Raw genomic sequence first — 21,963 nt, 5'->3', positions numbered from 1 at the left:
AAAAATCAAATATTCTTGTTATTAGTGACAGAAGAATAAGCAATATTAGTTGTTGTTGATGCTGATGAAAGTAACAAAATCAGTCAGCAATTCTTAGTGTTGACAGTAACAAAAGTAATAAGTAATCAGCAGCTAATCGCTAATAAAATCACATCAACTTAAAGGTCGGGATTTAAACTTTGTATAGTGACGATCCTCCCTCATTTGTAAGAACAGATAAAAGGAATATTTTCTTCTTTTGTGTGCTGGGAGTCGGAGGGCCGGCGTTTAGGGGTTGGGGGTCCCACCCCAATCCTACCACATCCCGTCTTCACGCTCTCGTGTGTATCAAGACATACATATGCGCATGCTATTTAGAACGACTCCCGGGTTTTACAATTACGTATGGAAATTACTTTGGCCCCTAACGGATGCACGCTTATGCATTATGCACGAGTTTTTCTTCTCAAATGTATGCCCACTCATACGAGGCTTCTTTCTTGGGGAGAAGTATGCTGATTGGTTGACACGTTTGTATTTATAATCATATTTACTCGTTCACGAATTATGACAAAAAGCTCGGAAAGATATTTTTGAACTAAAAAATTATAATTTTTGGAAGGTGAATAACAGATGACGAGTATGCATAAATGAGTTGATTCTCTCTCTCTCTCTCTCTCTCTCTCTCTCTCTCTCTCTCTCTCTCTCTCCGCAAAGAAACTATGAATGAAACTAAAGGAAAAATAGGTAGAATAATAGTATAATTAGCAGTATAAATCAAAAAATCAAGTAGATAAATGGAATGAAAAATTAAATAAAAATGGCGGTACAAATTCATCTAAAAACTGAGGATATATATATATATAAATTAAATAAAAATATATATCTTTTAGGCTATATAATTTTCAGGAATCTACTTGGAAAGGTATTTGTTTTGGTGATATGATAAGTATAATTTCATATATATATATATATATATATATATATATATATATATATATATATATATATATATAAATATAGAAGATTACACACATCACCACACACACAATCATTTCAAATGAGGATGCACCCATGCCTACACACACATATATATATATATATATATATATATATATATATATATATATATATATATATATATAACCTTTTCGCTTAAAAGTGGCAGAAGATTACGTCATCTTTCCGACGCCCAGTAATCATTTCGAAATGAGGATGCGAGCCCCATGCCTTTGGGCAACGGAAGCCCAATTCGTTATAACGGAATTTGCCTAACCTTCCCTTCCTTCCTGGGAACCGAACCCCGGGTGTCACACTAACGAGACAAATATATTTAAGAGAACGAGTGTGTATAACGCACTAGTATACTCATTATTCACGAGAATAATAAGACATGGCGGTGCTGAGTTACTTGTCACCAGCTTTAGCAGAAGCTAACTTGTTGGGTCAAGTGGAATAATGCAATGCAGATACCATCAGCAAGCAAATAAGTCATATTTTGCAAGCTCTGCATTAGCTTTCCGCAGGCGAAAGGTAATGATTGTATACCTCTCTCTCTCTCTCGTCACGCGCGTAGTTCTGACCTGCTCAATATCGCTTTCGCGATTTGCATAAAATGAAATTGGAGCTCCGTAATTTTGCACTTACATATTGCTGAAGTAGATCTCAACTTTCACTTGGCTATTACTACATTGGCGTGACAGAAATGATGGAATTCTTATAGGGTCTCAGGTACCGTTAGATGACCTTTCATTAAAGACAAATGATACAATGTAATAATTAGATTTTAAATTAATTTAGATATATTTGGCTTTCCTCTTTAAAATATAAGTGTTTTGATAATGAAGGCAGCGCTTATTGTAGTGTAATGAATACTGTTTAATATATCCCAGACCAAATATCTTACAATTCTGGGTAATTTGTTGTGAGAAAACAATTTTTTATATTTTATAAAAAAAAATTATAAAACAACGAAAGATTCACATACAATGCAAAATTAGAAGGCTAAAAATATAAAAGCACAATACATGTTTTATGTACATGTCTCTTAATATAATCCCACATACATACACATATATTTATATATATACGTATGAGTTGTTCAGTGGTTAGGAAGTAACTTACACCAGCGAAAGGTCCCTGGTTCGAATCCCGAGTAAGATGGATTGATTGATTAATTGTGGGTTAAAACTGCCAGGGTCACCAGAGAAACTAAATGTGTCTTTTCCTTTTATAGTATGTATTAAAAATTAAAATTAAAATTCTGCTAAACAGAACTAATAAATTTTATTAAAAAGGAAATACTAACTAAAATAAATAAATAAATAAATAAATATATAAAATTCTGCTATAAAGAACTATTAATAAATTTGATGGAACTCCATCCATGATTAAGACCTGTTGTTCCATTGTTGATATAAGCAGTGAATAATGATGTGTCTGGTAGTTAACTGACTGCGGTAAGTTACAACTAGTGTGCATAAGATTATTAGGACTATCACCATTATCTAAAACTGTAATGACAGTACTTCACCACCTGTCTATTTTGCTTTTAAGTTTCATTAGAAATATTGTTTATAATTAAATCTGAATCATAATTTCATCTTATAAATATTTTGAAACGCAGATTTGTCACCGAGTTGTGATGTGTGAAAAAAATTGCTTGTCGACCAACTTGGAATAAAAATTTCTTCCTACGTCTGGCAATTACGTCTAACCCCGTTACCTGCGGCACAGAAGTACGATTGGTACTCCACACTTTCACTCTCAGAAGATTGCTAGTTGCTTAACTTGCTTGTTTTTTTTTCAGTGCGGAAGTTTTTAATTGTATATATGAAAAAAAATATTGTATCATTCTAATCTTAAAGCTATGTACTGCCTAACAGATTTTTGTTTTGGTGAATGAACAACTCCTCCCGCTGTTGATTTCTCCTTCATGCTGCCTACCTCCGGAACTCTCGTTCGCTGCTTTTAATCTCACAGCTCAATCTGCAAAGACATTTGCTCGCTCAGAATTGGAAAAGAATGAGGGAGAGACATAATGCAGTAGTGGATTTTAACAAAACGGCTAGTTATCAGTTCTGACATGTTTTGACTACAGTTTTTTTTTGTCACACGGTCATTCCGGTCACCAAAGTTCAAACTCACTCAGTAGTCGGTGAATGGTGGGAAGGTAGTGACGTCGTGCTTCTTCCATTCACTGAACGTGACTCGTTCGATGGTCCCCTACGTTCTCGAAGGAATTTGGTGATAACAACGATATGAAAGAGTGATTCAAGTTCCTAATGGATTAATACGATGATCAGCAAATGCAGTGATAACAGTGCTAACCAGTTTCCACCTCAAGTTTTAAAAGCAACCGAAGTTTGAAGGAATGGTGAAGGGGAGAGTGTGCCAATTGTGGGTCACATGATGCACCTCCTACATATTGAAGTGCAGGAACAAGAAGGGTCCAGAAACGATGCGAGGCGATTTCGGTGAAAGGTATGTGCAAGTTTGTGTCACAGTAGAAGTCAGAAAGTGTTCGGGGAACGGCAAACCATGTAGAAAAGCTTGTACATCAATTGACCTAGTTTGGGCCGTGCACCTGGAAAGCTAAGTAGGATCGCTTTTGCGTCTTTAAGTTGAAAACTATAATGATTTTAGCGTGGATTGTTTTAGAGTGTTTCCTAGTCTCTTGCCGGAAGTGTCGTAAATTAGAAAGTGTCGAAAATGACAAATGATACGTGATAAGTGTGAGGCTAGTGTGAGAAGTTTGCCAAAGGAGAAATATGCCTATTTGTTGCTTGATTTGAGTGTGAAAGGATGTTGCAAAATCGCCTGCAATTGTGTACTAGATTCAGTTCCTTCTAAACGATCATTTCTAGGTTAATACAGCTCAAGTAGTGGTAAGGTAGTGGTCGAAAGTTCCATTTATTATTTAACTGTATTTCCTAGTGGTTTACAGATTAATCATAGGCCTGTTAAGTGACATTTCATGTAGCAAAGGCAGTACCTTTGACCTGAACCTGAAGGTATTTTGATCCAACGATGCATTTTGTGTCAAATAGTAAGAGAGTAATTCAAAGCATTTTGATCTTCATGGCAATAGGCTTATTTCATGAAGTTCAAAATTAACATAACGTATTTACAGCATATTTATTTAGATAATAATGCAGAAGAGTTGCTCACGTTAGGTCCACTTCCGCGGGTTGCAGCCTACTCAGAACAGACCAGATAGGCTACATCGTATTCATCAGGGATACGTCCTAATTTGATCCTTTCTTAACCCGTCTTATCCTTAAGCCCCATGCCCTGACCTGGCCGTGGGTTAAGGGGGTGCTTTGCTTCCCCGGACTTCCCCCAACGTGCGTGCATATATTGTGCACTATTACCCCTAATTGTAGCCTAATTTTCGCTAAAAGTAAATGAGTACATTTTTATTATAATACCAGCCACAAGTATTAATGCCGTGTTTAATACTATCCCCACAAGGATTAAAGTTGAAATGAAACAATCCAGTAAATATTCATTAGCCTAATAATAAATTTACGACATATTTTAGTATTTTCGTACTCAACATTCAAGAAGGCTTAAGAACAAAGAAATCACCAAGATCGAGCTGGTATTATTTAAGTAAAATTGGATAATCGTTTGCGATCAAATTTCTGTAATTAGGTTTTTCCCGCATTGTGGTTGTACAAATTTTATAATATATAAATCACAGTTGTACCACAGTAAGTAACATAATGACTAAAGGCATGGTTATTTGTGCATATAACCACAGGTAAACTTGGACGTCACAAATAAGCATTAGGCAAATTTCAGATGCACTTGATGTTCCTCGAGCTGAACTAACGAATATAGAGAGAATGTAGACATCACTAGATTAAACTAGTCGTGTATTAGCAGAGCCCTGATGTGAGAGAGGGAGGGAGAGAGAGAGAGAGAGGGGCGGGGCGGGCGCGAGCCGGCAGGGAGAGGGATTACGTATCCGGGAAGGGATAGGTATTCTTTGTCCAGAAGAACGACCATAAAGTACATCATTTTTTTTTTCAATTTAAAGCAGACATCTTATGATGAGGAAACACCCACAGGATCTTGGGGACCCCGTATTGTCTAACTTTATAAGTAAAAATCGAAAATCATTCGGCCTAGTTTTTCTGAGAAACATTACACTCTGGAAACATTACAGTAAAAACCTCATTTTTCCTTTCTATCGATTAAAATGGATAAAAGAATCTCCTCAAAAGTGTTCAGAGACAAAGTTTTATTATTTTATAGAAAATAAATATCTCACGAACATTGTTAGACATTTATTTTCTTTTACGGCATTTTTTTTTCCTCCAGGATCTCCCCGAATTAGAGGCTGAGGAAGTCAAACACACATTAAATGGATAAAAGCTTTGAAAATTAAGATAAATACCACGAACATCATAGACATTTATTTTACACACAATTTCTAGGTAATTAGACTGCACACACACGCACACGCGCGCGCACACACACACGCACACAGACACACACACACACACACACACACACACACACACACACACACACACATATATATATATATATATATATATATATATATATATATATATATATATATGTGTGTGTGAATTTTCTGATTGTTCTACCACCGGCAGCTCCGTCATTACGTCAGTCGCTTCGGCCATGTTATTATTTTTTATGAGGATAAATGGAACAATGAAAATATTAAAGACTCCTTGTCTTCCATCACCAAATTCTAAAATGAACTTATGATATTTCCTACTTTTACAGGTTTTGGAGGAATGAAAGTATCTCGTTGTGTGTTAGATTCAGCGCGTGAAGAGATTGTTCTCGTGATTTAGACAGTCGTAAGGTTAAAACATTTATCACAGGAAAGTAATATAGGTCGGCAGGTTTTGCAGTACGTCAGTAAACTATAGTCTTATCAACACTTGTCTTTTTCCCGAAACATCCATTAGCAAAAGGAGTGTAGCAAAAACTTTTTAAATTGTCATGTTGTGTTGAAAGAAAAAAAGATTCCCAAGGCTATAGGCAGTGTTTATAGGTCAAAATAAAAATATTAACGTTTTGATCGCCAAAACTGGAGCGTCTCTCTCTCTCTCAAATGCCTTACCCTGGTAACTGGCTTTTATCTAGAGGATTGGTGCATTGTTTTATAACTACTGCTGAAGAATTTTTCTCTGGATGTAATTGTGGCTCGATCAAATTAACTAGCTGTATAATTGTAGTATGCCAATTTGATATACTACCATAAGTAAAGCAGTGACCATAAACAGTTATTTATAAATGCAGCAATCTAAGATAAATTGGGACACAGGAAATTAAATTAATATAGAGATTCTAGACGTAAAAGTAAGAATGTCTTTAGCCATTGAGAGAGAGAGAGAGAGAGAGAGAGAGAGAGAGAGAGAGAGAGAGAGAGAGAGAGAGAGAGAGAGAGAGAGAGAGAGAGACTTTAGTGATCCACTTTTTCCATGTTTTCGTAGGATCTTCCAGTAGCAACGTGGAAGTAGCACAACGTATTAAACAATTAAGTACCATTATTTTAGACCGACATGTATAATATTTAGGTATTGACTAGAACCCGTAAACATACTATCGAGATCATGCATTATAAGCAGAGAGAGACTTGAAAATGAAAACTAGTCTTTTTGTAGCTCTGCGCATCCTCCTTTATTATGCTTCCACAATTATCATCGGCTTTTCATTGCCATCCTTGTGTATTTTTGTACGCCTTATTTGGTCCATTTTATTTGTCCGTTGTAGCCCATTGAGTTTTCTTTAATAGCTAAGTGTTCTGATCTCGAATTTTAGTAGTTTTGTTTCCTACTGTTTGAGAATTCTGAATACCAGTATAAATTATATTTCCTGCAATTTCAAAGTCTGTATGTTTGACAGTTTGTTTCCTGTTATGTTGAACCCTTGGCAGAATATAGCCTACACTTCGTCGAAGTTGGATCACAGTGTTTTAACATGTGGGCTTTCCCCCACTTTTTATCCTAGGTTTTCCAGTGTGTATGACCTGAATACATAAGAATTTCTGGCACTGATAGCATAAACACCGCCGTTCTTGCTGAGTACTATCTTGTGTCGTGTTCTCATGTACCTCGATACTTGGGGTTCTTTACTTTTGTGTTGTAATTCTTAGTCATTTTCTTCCTTTAGCAATGCTTATCAGGTAGAGGTAGGCCTAAGCCACAGAATTCTTGTTTATTTTCCGCACACATATGTTGGTACTCCGAACGGATATTATATTTGAAAAGTTATACAATCCATAAAATGAAAATCTGAGAACTACACAAGGATAAAAGTGTAAAAGTGACTATCAGAAGTAGCGCTGGCTCTTAATGAATGCTGTAATTAATTTTTCACGTTAAGGAGTTTCTTAGCCCCTGTGTCATTGCATATTCAGATAGTGTTTATTAGGTTAATCTGAAGTTACCAGAATGGTGACTCATTTGTCATTCATTACCATTATTGATTAATAAGTATATTGTCAGTTAATCTTAACATGCTTATACCATTTGTTGTGTACTAGGTTGGCAGTGTTTTGCTTTATGTACCTACTTACATCTTTCAGATTTTTTTAAAACTATGTAGACAACTCCGTAGCTTTTAGTTCATATTGTACCCCATGTTTTGAAGTTGGGTAATTCAGATTCTGGGAAACTATATGTTGGTAGTGACAAACAGAATATCTCCCCTCACAAGATCAGCAAAACATTAATATTTTTAAATCTTAATACCTGGTATTCAGGATTTAATTTGTTCCTTCTTTAGAACATATTGAGCTGTCATCTGATGCGGTAATCCGTAAAAATAAAAATGTTTTGGGAATTAAGCAGCAAAACTTTGAGAGGTTTCTCGTTATTGCCTTAACCTCAAAGCCCGTGTTTTGAAAGGAATAGCTAGTAACTTCAAAAATATTTTCACAGCACTCATAGCCATTGAACTTATGACCAGTACCCTTGTGCTACCCATGTCAGAATTACAGATCAGAATACCAGAATTTTATGGTAATTATTATAAGTTGCCTGTTTGGGACTTAATTTCTGTTTTGGTGTATGCTCTTACAGACATATTAAGTGTTGTGAAATTTGCTGTTTTGAGGTAATGTTTGAAAGGTAATGCTTACAAAACTAAGTTATTGAAGGACTAGATATTACTAATGTGAATTATGATGTGAGGTTTCAGACCCTCCCAAAAACTTGTGAAAACTTATTGTTTGAAGCGTTCCTGCTTATGAAATGGAATACTGTAACTTTGTCACTACCAAAAACAACTATGAGTTGATGAAGTTTAGACATTAATATAAGAATTTTTATTGCAGATCAGTAATAATGGCATGGATATCAAGCAGTGAGCTTCCTTCGTCAATAGCATTGTAACTCAGGAACTGTCATTAGAGGCTTCAAAGTTGCTAATAAGTAAGTACAGTACTTTTGGCTGTATACTGTCTTACGTATCTGAAGGTTTGAAATATGCTTTTGATTTTTTTTACTATTGTAAGGAACAATATCACTTGAACAAACCCAGACCAGTTTCCCAGAAGCCTTCCATTAAAAAAAAAACCAGTTACTTAACAGTTAAGTTCTCCATTTAGAAATAAAGGTAAAATGAAAGTGACATGAACATTCATCAAAGTTTACCTTAGGATATTGGCAATCTGTAAACCTTGTTTATTTTGCCATGAATGTTTCTTTAGGTAGTGGAGGACTAAAACTAAGTAATTTTCTCATTAACATTCACTTTTATTTGCAGTTGGATCATACTTTAACAGACCGCAGAAGTGAGGTTATGTGAAGGCCCATGACTTCTTTAGCTTAAAATTTGCAATGATAGTGTAATAAATCCCAGTGAGCTTCAAGTAATTCTGCAGCAACTCAGCCTATACTATTAATAATTCATTCTGACATTGTATCACTGCAGCAGCCTCCTGAGACCAATCTAGTACCAACCGGATTTCCTCCTGTCTCACTGTGGTATAAACAGTATTTGTTCTTCATGGGAACAGGAGGTATTATCTGCATGATCTAGTCGTGGATTATTTTATCGTAGTTTTGTGTGTCCCAGGTCAACCTGACCCAACTTCCTAAAGTTGATCAGGTAGAGCTAGGCTAGGTTACAGAATGCTTGTTTAATTTTCCATAATAATGTCCAAGTTTTTCTCCTCCTGAAAACTTGAGTTATATCTGCATCCATAATTTCTTCTTGATGACCTATAGAGAAAAAAACTATCATTGAAAATTTCACACATTTTAGTATTAGTGTAAGGACGTCAAATCTCCTCCCTTTCTTGTGTTTCGTTCTTCATACGTACATTAACCACGTCATATATGTTACCTGTTGATATTTCAGATTCTTTATGTATCTCATTGTATGCATCACTACGGCCTGTCCACTGATATATATACCTGCCTTTTACATGTTTTGTACTGCATTATATATGTCTTTCTATGCCTGTTAACAAACACAACCTCTGTATGGACGCAGCCGGGGCCCTCAGGTCGCCCACTACCTTTCCATCCGCTTTCTGTATTAGAAACACCTGTCGAGAATAATAAAGGACCAGTCTTTCACTTCTGACATTCTTGAACCTCAGACTGGTGACCCCGGAAAGGGACAGGTAGCGCGGTTTTGGCCCAGCCATTAACGGACTAAATACGGCCGCAGCCTACCATCAGAGAGCCTTTAGCGGACAAACTAGGGCGCAAAGTTTAGGCCTCAGATAGCTCTCTCCCTGGTGGAAACCGTGCCATTAATGGACTAAATAATGCGTACCCAAAAAAAGGACACGTTTTGGCACCTCGTTCGACCACTCGAACAGTCAGCACCATTAACGGACTCAATACGGCACATTTTCCTGCGTTTTGGTGCGTGAGTAATAAAGGTGCCGGAAGCTGAACCTCAATGCGAACCCGCAAGCATCGTCTTTATGCCTCTCTCACTAACAAAGCCAGACGCGGTCAAACTTCCCATTTTCGTGGCAGAATACGTCATCATGGTGCCTGCGCGCAGACGCGCACTTTCGCATCTCAGATGGTGCTATCAAATCCGACATCACCATGATGACGCTCCCAGAAGAGGTGTTTAACAGAATCTCCCCCTGGCTCGAGGCACAACCAGACAAGGTCACATACGCGGCCTTGAAAAATAAACTGATGCAATCTTACTCCATACCTGTGACCGAGAGAGCACAGCGCGCACTCGACCTATTGTTCCAGCCCCTCGGAGAAGCATCACCCAGGGAAGCCTGGGACGAACTACGGGGTTGGTAACACTGCCAGGCCGCGACAAAAACTGGAGGAGAAGGACGGTAAATTTAAAAAAAGTGATCTTCCTTTGGCACCTCCCGCAGGAAGTTAGGCGCCAGATAAGGGATGCAGGCACCCTTGACATGGACGCCTTAGTCGACGATGCCCAGAAACTACACGAGGCCACCAAGGCCTCGAAAAATGCTGCCACCCTTGCAGCTGCCGCCCTTGGAGCCTGCAGCTTGATGGAGGAGAACGACGACAACGACGGAGACATCAGTGCCATTTACAGGAAGAAGACACTATTCAGGGAACACAGTACATGGTCAAACCTGGCGTGGTGCTTCTTCCACAGAAAGTTTGGAACTAATGCTGGAAACTGCTGTGAAATCCATCTCCCCCCGACCAGCAGGTTTCTTCATCAGAGAGGAAATTTCTGAACGGCACCTGCTGGTAAATACGGGGGCAATGCAGTCGGTCTTCCCGCCATCCAGGGAAGGTTTAGAAAAGACATCTGACTCGACACCCGCTCTCATAGCAGCAAACGGAACGCCCATCTGCATGTATGGCATGACAACCTGGACTATCTCAATTCTGGGATGCAGATACCACTGGCCTTTCGTCATCACGGATGTAAAGTTCCCCCTGCTGGGCACCATGGACTTCTAGTTGACGTTGCAAGACAACGCCTCCTCGATACAAGAACCTGCCACTCCCGTCAGCTCTCCACCGGACCTGGAATGCCCACCATCTGCTCCACAGCCCCCAATGGCTACACGTCCCTCCTATTGGAGTTCCCGGACGTATTCAAACCAGAGCTACGCCAGTCACCTGGGGCTTCAGCAAAGTACAGCATCTTCCATCACATCACCACGACGGGCCCACCAACCCATGCCAAGTTCCGATGACTGTCCCCCAAGAAGTTACAAGATGCCAAATGGGCCTTCGCAGAGATGGAACAGATGGGCATCTATAAAAAAGCATCAAGCCCATGGGCTTCTCCCCTCCTCATGGTAAAGAAATCCGATGGTTCATGGAGGCCCTGCGGGAACTATTGGCATTTGAATTTACTAACAACACCAGACCACTACCCCCTCCCTAACATGCAAGACCTGATGGGCATGATGGGCACCCTCCATGGAGCGAAGATTTTCTCCAAGATGGACCTGCTGAAGTCATACTTCTAAGTCCCTGTGCATCCCGACGACGTCCCAAAGACCGCCATCATCATGCCCTTTGGGAGCTACACATTTTCCTATTCCACCTTCGGTCTCAGGAACGCAGGTGCCACATTCCAGCGCCTGATGGACACCATCTTGGGGGATCTACCCTTCTGCATCTGCTACGTCGAAGACATTCTCATCTTCTCCAGGTCCCCAGAGGAACACCTTCGCCACGTTCCGCTCTGTCCTGAAACGTCTGCAGGACAGCGGACTAGTTGTCAGGTTCGACAAGTGCATTTTCAGGAAAGAAAAAGTAGACTTCCTAGGCCACGAGATTTCCCCAGCAGGAGTGTGCCCCACGGCCTCTAAAGTAAAAGCTATAGAGAACTTCCTGAAACCACAAATCATCAAGGCCCTTCAGGAGTTTCTCAGGATGATAAATTACTACCGATGTTTCGTCCCAGACGTCACCCGCACTATGTACCCCCTGACGTCAATCCTGAAGGGCAAACCAAAAACACTGACCTGGAAGGCTCCACAGCAGCAGCAGACTTTCATTGAAACAAAGAGAGCCCTCTGCAGTGCCACTACCTTAACTCAACACAGCCCCACTGCTGCCTTCAGGTTGATGAAGGATGCCAGCAGCATCACCTGCGGCGCAGTACTCGAGCAGCTAGTGAACGGGATGCCCCAGCCCTTGGCCTTCTTCTGCCACAAGTTTTCGCCAGCAGAGACCCGCTACAGCGCCTTTGACAGAGAGCTGCTGGCTATCTATCAGGCCGTGAGACACTTCAAGTACCTGCTAGAGGGAACCGAATTCACAATCCTAACAGATCACAAACCCTTGGTGCACGCATTTGCAGAGCCGGGAGATGTGTGGTCTGCAAGGCAAGAGTGACACCTGACCACCATCTCCGAATTCAGCTGCACCATCAACTACATCCCTGACAGGAAAAACCCAGTAGCCGACGCCCCGTCAAGGGTAGAAATCAATTCCCTTAACCTCAGCATCGACTACGAAGACCTGGCAAGAGAACAAGCAGCAGACCCAGAGACGGCAGACTACAGGACAGCGGTGACGGCTCTTAAGTGGGAAGACATGCCCTTAGCAAGCTCGAACTCAACTCTCCTCTGCGGCACCAGCACAGGCCGCCCACGCCCCCTAGTGCCCACTTCAAGGAGGAAGCAGATGTTCGACATAGTCTATGGTCTCTCCCATCCATCAGGGCGCACAACAGCGTGCCTCATGACTAACAAGTTCGTCTGGCACAGCATCAACAAGGACGTTCGACAGTGGGCAAGGAGATGCATCCCGTGCCAGGCAAGCAAAACGTCATGGCACACAGAGTCCGGGGTCAGCAACTTCCCCCAGCCTCGTCAGCGTTTCGGCCACATCCACATCGACGTTGTCGGGCCCCTTCTGCAGATACCTCCTGACGGTCATGGACCGCTCCACCCGCTGGCCCGAGGCAACCCCCATGGAGGAGGCATCAACAGCTTCATGCGCAGAGGTCCTCCTCTCCAGTTGGTTCAGCCATTTTGGAGTGCCAGACAGCATCACTATGGACAGGGGTCCAGCCTTCTTGTCAGAACTCTGGGTCTCCTTGGCATGCCTGATGGGTACAACTCTACACAGCACAACGGCCTACAACCCCGCAGCGAACGGCATGGTTGAGAGGGCGCACTGCTCTCTTAAGGCAGCTCTCATGGCACGTTGCACCTACGAGAGGTGGAAGGAACAGCTGCCCTGGGTCCTGCTGGGTCTCCGCACCGCACCGAAGGTAAATGGCGACGCCTCCCCTGCTGAGAAAGTCTACAGGGAGACACTGGCTGTTCCTGAAGAATTCTTCCCGCCGTCGGCGGATGGTGCTGATACCCCCCTCCTGAGGTTGAGGGAACTCACACAGAAGTTCGCACCCTGCCATAAGACCTTCACCGACAGAACCACCACCTACAGCCCATCCGCCTTACACTCCTGCACCTACGTCTTCGTCAGGGTGGACGCCCGTTGGCCACCCTTAACCAGGCCCTATAGGGGTCCCCACCAAGTCATCAGGTGGGCCACCAAGGCATACCTCCTTGACATCCACAGGCTGGAAGACTGGATCACCATCGACAGGTTGAAGCTGCCATTCCTGTTGGACAGCAAAGTACACGAGGAAGAAGGCAGGTGCCCCAGAGTTCCCCCTCAGTACCTCCCCGCAGACACATCCGCTCCCCCACCAAAGCGGGGTCTGGGGCAGCCCAGGAAACACATCAAGCCCACCCCAGATGTCGGTTCCACCCCACGCCCACAGTTCTCCAGGAGCAGGGTCCCACTCCGACTGCTTCAGCGTTTATGTGGTTAATGTTGTTTCATACAGTAATTGCTCCTCTAATTATTGCCTTGAGGGGGGAGTATTTGTAAGGGCATCAAATCACCTCTCCTTTCTTGTATTTCGTTCTTCAAATGTACATTAATAATGTCATATATGTTACTTGTTGATATTTCAGATTCTTTGTGTATCTCATTGTATGCATCGTTGTACGGCCTGTCCACCGATATATGGTATATACCTGCCTTTTACATGTTCTGTACCGCATTATATATGTCTTTTTATGCCTGTTAACAAACACAACATCTGTATGGACGCAGCGGTGGGCCTCAGGTCACCCGCTACATTTCCATCTGCTCTCTGTACTGTATTATAAACATCTGTCAAGAATAATAAAGGGTCAATCTTTCACTTCTGACATTCTTGAACCTCACATTAGTATTGTCATTGTTAATGTATCGGTGTGGTATATGTTACTGGTAGTAGTGTTGATGATCTGTAAAACTATTTTCCATCTAGTGAAATGTTAAAATTGTGTGTACATACTGTATGTCAAGAGACTTTTCATCATCATACGTTCGTCTTTTAAAGGAGACTTTTTGGTGGTTCAATATTGCTTTCCTCCTTCCTGCTTATTTAGGCCAAGTAGAATTTAGTGTTCCATACTCTTTAACATAGGGATGAATGAATATAGGTAGAGAATCCTCCAGTCACTTATAAACTTTAATTCTAGAATATTCACTGTTATTTTATTTTACCATATAAGGTTGGAAAGTTCTGTAGTATTGGTATATGTTATTTTTGGGGCACAAAGTTACAAGCAAAGAAAATAAAATGTCAAAAACATAGTGCGACCATTGTAATTTTCTTTAAACATTCCTTATATAAAACTACTGACATGCATTCCAAAATAGATGAAAATGTATTTTTACTTCAAATATAAAGAACTGTGTTACCATCACCACAGTAAATACAGTTTCTCTTGACTATAAATTAAGAGTAGATATCCAACTAACACATAAAGTCAACTGATGTTGAAGAAGGTTTTATCAATTCCATTTCAGGTGGATGAATTTTCTATTGAATATTTTGTTTCTTTTGCTTAGGAACAATGCTCAAAATATCTTTTTTTCATTTCAGGATACAAGGATGCCAGGTATCCACAAGGCTTTATCAGTATTGTCTGGTCTGTTGCTGATCTTTAGGGGCATCTCTGCCAGCAGAATACTTCCTACCAATCAGGAAACCTACCTGGAAGTAGATCCTGCACTGTCAGGTGAACCTACACTGACCAGACTTGAAGGTGCAACAGACAATGTAGAAACAGCATCTCGGTCTCCATTTATTGTTACAACCAGTGGTCACATGACTCCCAGCCATCTGACTGATATCAGCAGGGCTTTCTTCACGACCAGCCCCCTTAACCCGCTACCTGAGAGAGATAAGTGGGGGAGTCATCCCATAGGGTCGAAGGAGGACTTTGAAATTAAGGACGACAAAGGGGACCGCAAATGGCTTGCATACTTCTACGATCAAGCCGTTGTGGCTGTGCTTTTAATGCGAAATGGCACTATGCTGGAATGTACTGTGCAAGAAAACATGTAAGTAACGTATTTTTCACCATACAATGTTGTCTTGATTGTTGCAATAACATTAATTTTATTTTTGCTTACTGAAACACAACGCATTTAATTGTAAGCTAACTGACAAAAGAACCTGATTGAAATACTGAATGGGTGAACTGAGGGACTCCAAATGTAAACCCAAATGTTAATGATAATTTTCCAGTGGAAATGTTTTCACAATTTTATTAAGAGATTCAGGTCTTTGCATGGAAATTTATTAGCTTTCAAAATGAATGGCTACTAGTATGACAATTGCATATAATTATTTGCATAGTTTAATACAAAAATGTTTTATGTCATAGTCTAAATTTCCTTATAGTACTTGTAATTTCTTTTATCCATGTGAAACTCACTGTCTTCCAGTATCTGTTACATAATAACTGGTGTTGACTCTGCCTCTTTAATTCTGCTGTTCCTAGCTAAAGGAGTACAAATGGCATTGCTCTTGTCTAATGAATTAGGTATCAGAAGAAATGACTGTAATTGCATTTGGCAACAAGACTAATCTGAAGTGGACTGAAATAGAGGTAATGAATCTTTATCAGCTCTTGAAAATTTCAGTAGATTGAAAGCATGATTTTTACAGTTTATGTATTTTAGTATTACTTAAGATACATCTGTAATTGATTTGTGCATTTCAGAGTCATTCATTTCATAAAATGAAATTGCATTGCATTGCTTACTTCAGCATTTACTTCAGAAAGCCAATCTAGGTTTCTTGGTCACACCTGACTGTTGAGAGTATCCCCAAATTCAGTTATTTAAGATATTCCTAATTTCTGAACATGAAACACATAAGATGAAACCTACAAGCTCATTAGTATTTACACTTTTGAGTGAAAGCAGAATGTTTGAATTTTATGATGATTAAATGAGTACCCCTTGCTTTCATTTCTCCACTTAATTAATTGTTCAGACATTAAAAAATATAGGGCTAAAACATAATTAGATTGCTTCTGTATTTAAATCAATTTTATTTAAGGCGCTTATTTAAATAGTGAAAATATTACAGTAGCTATTCGAAATGACCAAATTGTTTCTTAGTAGATTCAACATGATCAAAATTTGTGCAGTATGCACTTTAAAATTTCAAAATACTGTTCCCAAAATGGATGTCTCTTGTTATTGGCAAGAAAATTCTTTGACATTGCACTGAATTGCAACACATGTATCATAAACAGCAAATGCAGTGTGGAAGCAGCAAAAAAATATCTTCAAATTTTTAAAAAATTAATTGTAAAGCCATGCATGTTGATGGGTGAGATGAAATTACTCTTCCTTGTACAAACCATGAATATACTGCATTTATTTGTTTGTGTATTAAAATCAGTAGCTAGTGGATCAGTGTTCTTGATGTGTTTGTTTCATATCTTCAAAAGTTTTTTGTTATCAAATACTCCATTACATGAATGAAATCCTCCTTCCAGAATCAGATTGACAAATGTGTATTGTATACAGTATACAGTATGTTGTTCTTTTTCCTAATCTTTTTCAGCCTTTTTAAATGACTGATATATTCACATTAATACTTCCTGTAACATTTCTTATTATTAATTAATCAATTACTTTTCAATCTGCAATACTGCAGTCAAAAATGGGAGCAGGAGAAAGCCTTGGAGTATCTCTCTGAAATCATGCCTTTACGCCCTATAGCCTTTGATTCCATGGTGCATCTCATCACCCTCTGTGGTACGCTCAATATACCACCAACACCAGCAGCTGCTTTACATCAGGCAGGTAAAGTACTTTTCAGAATTTTCTGTCTCATTCAGATTTTTGAGCCTCATTGACTTGACTACTCAGCCAGTCAAAAAAATGGATAAAGATATGGTAGTTTCTTGCATGAAAAATTCCTTTATATATCCTCAAGAGACTTAAAACACTGATTGTTTTTTATTTGACCACTCTGTCAGATTTACACTTCTATGCCAAATGTTGCAGTGACAAACAAGATGGCTTATGCACCAAATAACTTAATATTTTTGAGCAGATGTACATCTGTTCATTGATCGAATCTGCTTGATTGTAGAGATTCTGTTGGTGTCATTTTACCTACAAATCATGCTGGTTTGTGTGTGTGTGTGTGTGTGTTAGATAAATAACTTCCTTATTAATGCCTGGATCTATTGAAGTGTTTAAAACTTAAAGGATCCAAAGCCTGTTGGCTTTAGATGTTTGTTACTGCTGTGTTTCCAGATTAGGGTTGCATGAATTTTTTCTACGTAACTAGAGACCTGAGCTTGAGAATTCTGTAGGTAATCTCCCTACTCTGAGTTCTGAAGCTTACTTATTCTAGACACATATCACTTTTAAGAAACGTAAATTATTGTTCCAGCACAATTACCTTCAATTTAACAGAACATAAAAACTTGTTCTTCTGGGGAGTTTTAGGTAACATATTGCTAGAAAGGGTCTGTTTCATTGGCATCTAGTGTCAGAATGTTGACTAAAAAGAAGAAATTTTTAACACTAGCTGTATGTCCTAAAATATTTATATTTGACATGGTGGCACACTTTAGTGGTCTAATAAATCAAGCATCAGTCAGCTTTGAAAGTAGGATGGCATTTTGTTGTACATAAGACTTACTTTCTGTGTTCCATCCACAACATTTAGGACCTCATTTTATAGGTAAACGAGCACATACTGTACGCTGGTATCGGTGTTTGTTTAAACTTACTATGCTTAGTTAAGTCGTTTTTAGAAACTGTTGCCCTGTACCTACCAAGTACAGTATATTTATTTTCATTTAATAATGCTTTATGCTTCTGTAATAAACACTCATGAATTATTTGACTTACACCTTCTTGTTCAAAGAATGGTACTATAAATTTTAACATGGGACAGATTTCAAATTTTGCTTGGGTCAAATGAAAACTGCTTTTCAGAAACCTTATAGTGGTCATTGTTTTTCATTATTAGATGATGTATGACCTATAAATAATGTATAAACATCTGACAATGTTCCTAAGCAGCAGTTCCTGCCATTATGCATTGCAAAGGTAAAAGCAGATAGAATCAAGCTTTCCAGCAGACTCTGCAGTCTTGATTGCCCTCAGACTTGTCAGGTGGATAGAATTTTTAGGTTTTCATTAGATACCCCTCTTGAACTAAGATGTTATTTGTTTCTCTGCAGTGACTTAGGTTTAACAAACGTGGTTTGAAAATTAACCCAGTATCTAGGGGTACCATATGTAAGGTTTTAATAGCAAGCCATCAAGTATAAATAGTGGAGACAAAATGTGTTGTAATAATTTTAATGTTTTCAGGGACAAACCCTCTCTGGTGGCTAGATTTTTCAACAATACAGGGTATCTTGCCAGGAACCCTGTGGTGTGGAGTGAGAGATAAGGCCACTTACTATCGTGATTTAGGGCCAAGACAGAAAGTTGACAATTGTTGTCGGGCACATGACCTGTGCCCCATTAAAATTAGCGGGTTAACTACACGATATGGGACCACCAACTTGGGGCTAAATACTCTGTGAGTAGTGCACATATAATTTCAGTACTTTATCTAATTTTTTACTTTCTAAATGCAGTGCAGAGAGAATCGATAGTCAGTTGACACTTGCTGGTCAGTACATTCACAGTGTAGAGAGTGCGTTAGTTTCATTTACTTGAATGCTGATGAACTTTTAAATCTGACTATATCACTTGTATGCCTTGTCCCCTTTACATGTATTTAAACGGTGTGTCAAATAATTTTAAAGTACTGTATTGGGAAAAATAGATGGAAAACTGCAGTAGAGAAAACAGAGCCAGAACAGATTTTATTTTAGTGATCAGTTAAATTATCATTTTCAGAGAACTTTATATTATGTGTATATTACGTGCTGTTATTCATTTCAAATCTGCCATATCATGAATTTCAAAACAAAACACCATCCATTAAATATGTATCTTTGAAAAAGGCTGCTGTTTGGTATTTCGTGAATAATATTTAGTTATATGCAGCCTTGTTTTAGAAGGCAAGTACATACTGTATGAGGATCTCAGATTTTAAACAGTAATGAAAATTTTTTCTTTGTAGGAAGAGATACGGTTCTAGAATACCAAGAATTTTTTTTGGACAAATAAATATCAAAGTATTTTGTTGCAATCCTACTTTATTCATATTCTCTTTTACTTTCAGGTCTCATTGTACCTGTGACCTTGAATTCTATCGCTGCCTCAAGGCTGCAAACAGTGACGTTGCCAATATGGTTGGACAAGTATATTTCAACTACCTCGACATCAAATGTCTAGACGCTCCTCCCAAAACAAAAACTGGGGAGGTATTGTCTAACAGACCTCCCAGAGGCTCAGTCCAATCATCTAGTAATCAAGAAGAGGTTGGCAGACTTGAATGCATTCTGTTTGATGAAGAAAGAGAATGTCGGAAGTGGGAGTTAACTCCTGCAAACTTTTCTGTTGAATTGGTCATTTCTCGTTTAGGGTTGAGTTTCTGATCAGATTTTATTTTTTCAGATGGTCAAGGAAATTAATCCTATGGCTGTTATATTTTTATATTTGTAAATAATGAAAATATTTCTTAATGCTGGTCATTTGACATGAAAGGTCTACTTTTCAAGAGATAATTTCATCTGAAGATTTGTTTTTAACAAAGTACTCTAGTTTTACATAGAGGAGATATTTGGAGCTATGGAATTATTTTTAACAATATTAATATATACTAAGGTGTTATTTCTTTCTCTAAGACTAGATTCAGGATGTTTCAGTTTGAGACATTTATCCTCAAGTGCAAAAGCCATTCAGTTTGGTTTCTTATGCTTGACTATTTAAACCCATAAAAATATGTCCAAATCACTCAGGGTTTATCTGAACTTACTATGGAATGTCAACTATAAAAGCAGGTGTCAGTTGTATCAGTTTAAATAACCAATACAACTGCCAGTAAGATGGTCTGTAAAAAAATTTGGTCCTTGTTTCCATACTGTATTAGTTATTCTTTGTAATGACAAACTGAATTCTACTGTTTGTACTGTATCATGAAATTTTGACTGGCCCACAAATCCACCATATTTAATAAACAAAAATGAAAAATCCAAATTTTCATCAACCAACATATCAGTTTATCACAATTCTCCATTTACTCAGTTGATATAAAATTTCTTTAGTATGTATTGAACTGCAACTGTAACAAACATCAGTGGCAATATTATTTAGGAAACAGTTAATTAAGTTGGCTTCAATTTTGTGGAGGTAAACGTAAAACATAGGTGATCTTAAGATTTACAGTTTACAGAAGTAACCCCTTTGCTTCTGTATCAAAGGGTACATAGGTCAGGTTTTTTTTTTAGTTGATAGATTAAACCACTCGTGTTGGCACAGACTCATGCTCTTAGAGGAGCCTGTCGAGAAATTTCAGTGCCATGATTGGCTGCAGACTGGTGAGATAGTTAGACTACCAGGTATAATGTGCGAAAAAGATTCTTGGATCCACTGTCAGGAGGACACTGGAAATCTGATTTCATGGGGAAGATAATCCTGGGATCAGTTTTCAAGCAAGTGCTCCAGAGGACCTAACCACCAGGCTTGATACAGGTAGGAATGGCAGATTGACCCCCTCCATCACAGGACAAGTGTCATTTCCAGTCCCATGAATGTCATATTCTACGTCTGCATATTCCATATTAATACACTTGTCAGTTACCAAATGTTCACATTCTTCAGTGATCAGGATTGAGGTATTATAAGTCCAAATATGTGGTGTTGATGTGTTAATAGTATTTAGGCTTATGTATAGCTTCTGTTAGTAGTAAAAGCACTAAATTTCATCAAAACAGGTACCAGATTCTCTTGTGAGCTGGTACTGGTGGAGGCAATGCTATTGTTTTTTAATTTTTACTTAAAACTAGCAAAGTTGGTATTAATTTTGCCCTGAGTTATTCTGCATGTCAACATTCCAATTGTTTTTCAGACTGAGTTGCACTTCATGAGATGTTTCAGTGCGACTAGGGTATATTTCAGTTAGATTGGAGACCTCCTTTCCTAATTTTTTAATGTTTGGGGGATCAAGCAGATAGAAGTGGAATGATTGCATACTAAACTATAGCAGGTGTACTTCAGTTTCTCAAGGCACTGGATTTAATGTAATCCAAGGACACATACAATATTGGTTAATATGTTATTTACACATTAATTACTCAGCCATCGTTTTAACTGGCCCTGCAAGTTTTTCCAAGGTAAGATGCACTTGTAGTTTTTCACTGTTTAAACTAAAATTGGCTGCCAGCTTCATGAGAGCAGTTTACATTTTTCTTGTGTATATTTATTTTGATTAATGTAGTACCCTTCTGCCACTCAGCATTGTAATGTGCATAAAGCTGTATTAGTAGCACCTCTTCTTATTGCATTTTCATCTGTATAGACATATTTGCAGTTTAAAATGGAGAAATACTACGCCCTTTATTATTTGCACAAGTTATTCATCAATCATCTTCCTGCTGAATAGGGATAATTTAAAAATGCATCCCCATCACCTCTGTTAAATGGTCACCAACCCAGTATTGCTTCAGCATATTAAAAGGTACTATCAGGCTTTTCATTCATTTCATTTCTTTATGTATGATAGGGAGTAGATTAAAAGATGTAATAGAATGACTTAACATAGTATTAGAATCCATCTTGC

At 38.9% G+C, this 21,963-nt stretch overlaps 2 protein-coding genes across 3 annotated transcripts; both read left to right on the top strand.

The window, feature by feature from the left end:
- Positions 1-2,757: 2,757 nt before the first annotated feature.
- Positions 2,758-20,375, top strand: LOC136845964 (uncharacterized). 2 transcript variants are annotated; one of them, XM_067116510.1, is made up of 6 exons: positions 2,758-3,577; positions 8,306-8,402; positions 14,848-15,308; positions 16,921-17,069; positions 18,600-18,813; positions 19,465-20,375. In XM_067116510.1, the coding sequence occupies exons 3-6, from the start codon at positions 14,857-14,859 to the stop codon at positions 19,778-19,780; spliced, it is 1,131 nt and encodes a 376-aa protein (XP_066972611.1). In that variant the 5' UTR covers positions 2,758-3,577; positions 8,306-8,402; positions 14,848-14,856; the 3' UTR covers positions 19,781-20,375. The 2 variants fall into 2 exon arrangements, with proteins under 2 accessions (XP_066972611.1, XP_066972610.1); XM_067116509.1 differs by having other exon boundaries at positions 2,759-3,462.
- LOC136845533 (uncharacterized) lies at positions 13,099-13,740 on the top strand. The gene has a single exon (XM_067115714.1). The coding sequence runs from the start codon at positions 13,099-13,101 to the stop codon at positions 13,738-13,740; it is 642 nt and encodes a 213-aa protein (XP_066971815.1).
- Positions 20,376-21,963: the final 1,588 nt, after the last annotated feature.

Source organism: Macrobrachium rosenbergii, chromosome 14, assembly GCF_040412425.1.
Source record: "Macrobrachium rosenbergii isolate ZJJX-2024 chromosome 14, ASM4041242v1, whole genome shotgun sequence".
Classification (NCBI taxonomy): domain Eukaryota; kingdom Metazoa; phylum Arthropoda; class Malacostraca; order Decapoda; family Palaemonidae; genus Macrobrachium; species Macrobrachium rosenbergii.
Note: the sequence above shows the minus strand (reverse complement) of the source record. Positions and strands in the feature narration are given on the sequence as shown.

Coding starts and splice junctions, on each gene's coding strand:
- LOC136845533 (XM_067115714.1), top strand. CDS start 13,099: ATGGCACGTTGCACCTACGAGAGGTGGAAGGAACAGCTGCCCTGGGTC.
- LOC136845964 (XM_067116510.1), top strand. CDS start 14,857: ATGCCAGGTATCCACAAGGCTTTATCAGTATTGTCTGGTCTGTTGCTG. Junction 17,070..18,599: donor AGCTGCTTTACATCAGGCAG/GTAAAGTACTTT, acceptor TAATGTTTTCAG/GGACAAACCCTCTCTGGTGG. Junction 18,814..19,464: donor AACTTGGGGCTAAATACTCT/GTGAGTAGTGCA, acceptor TTTTACTTTCAG/GTCTCATTGTACCTGTGACC.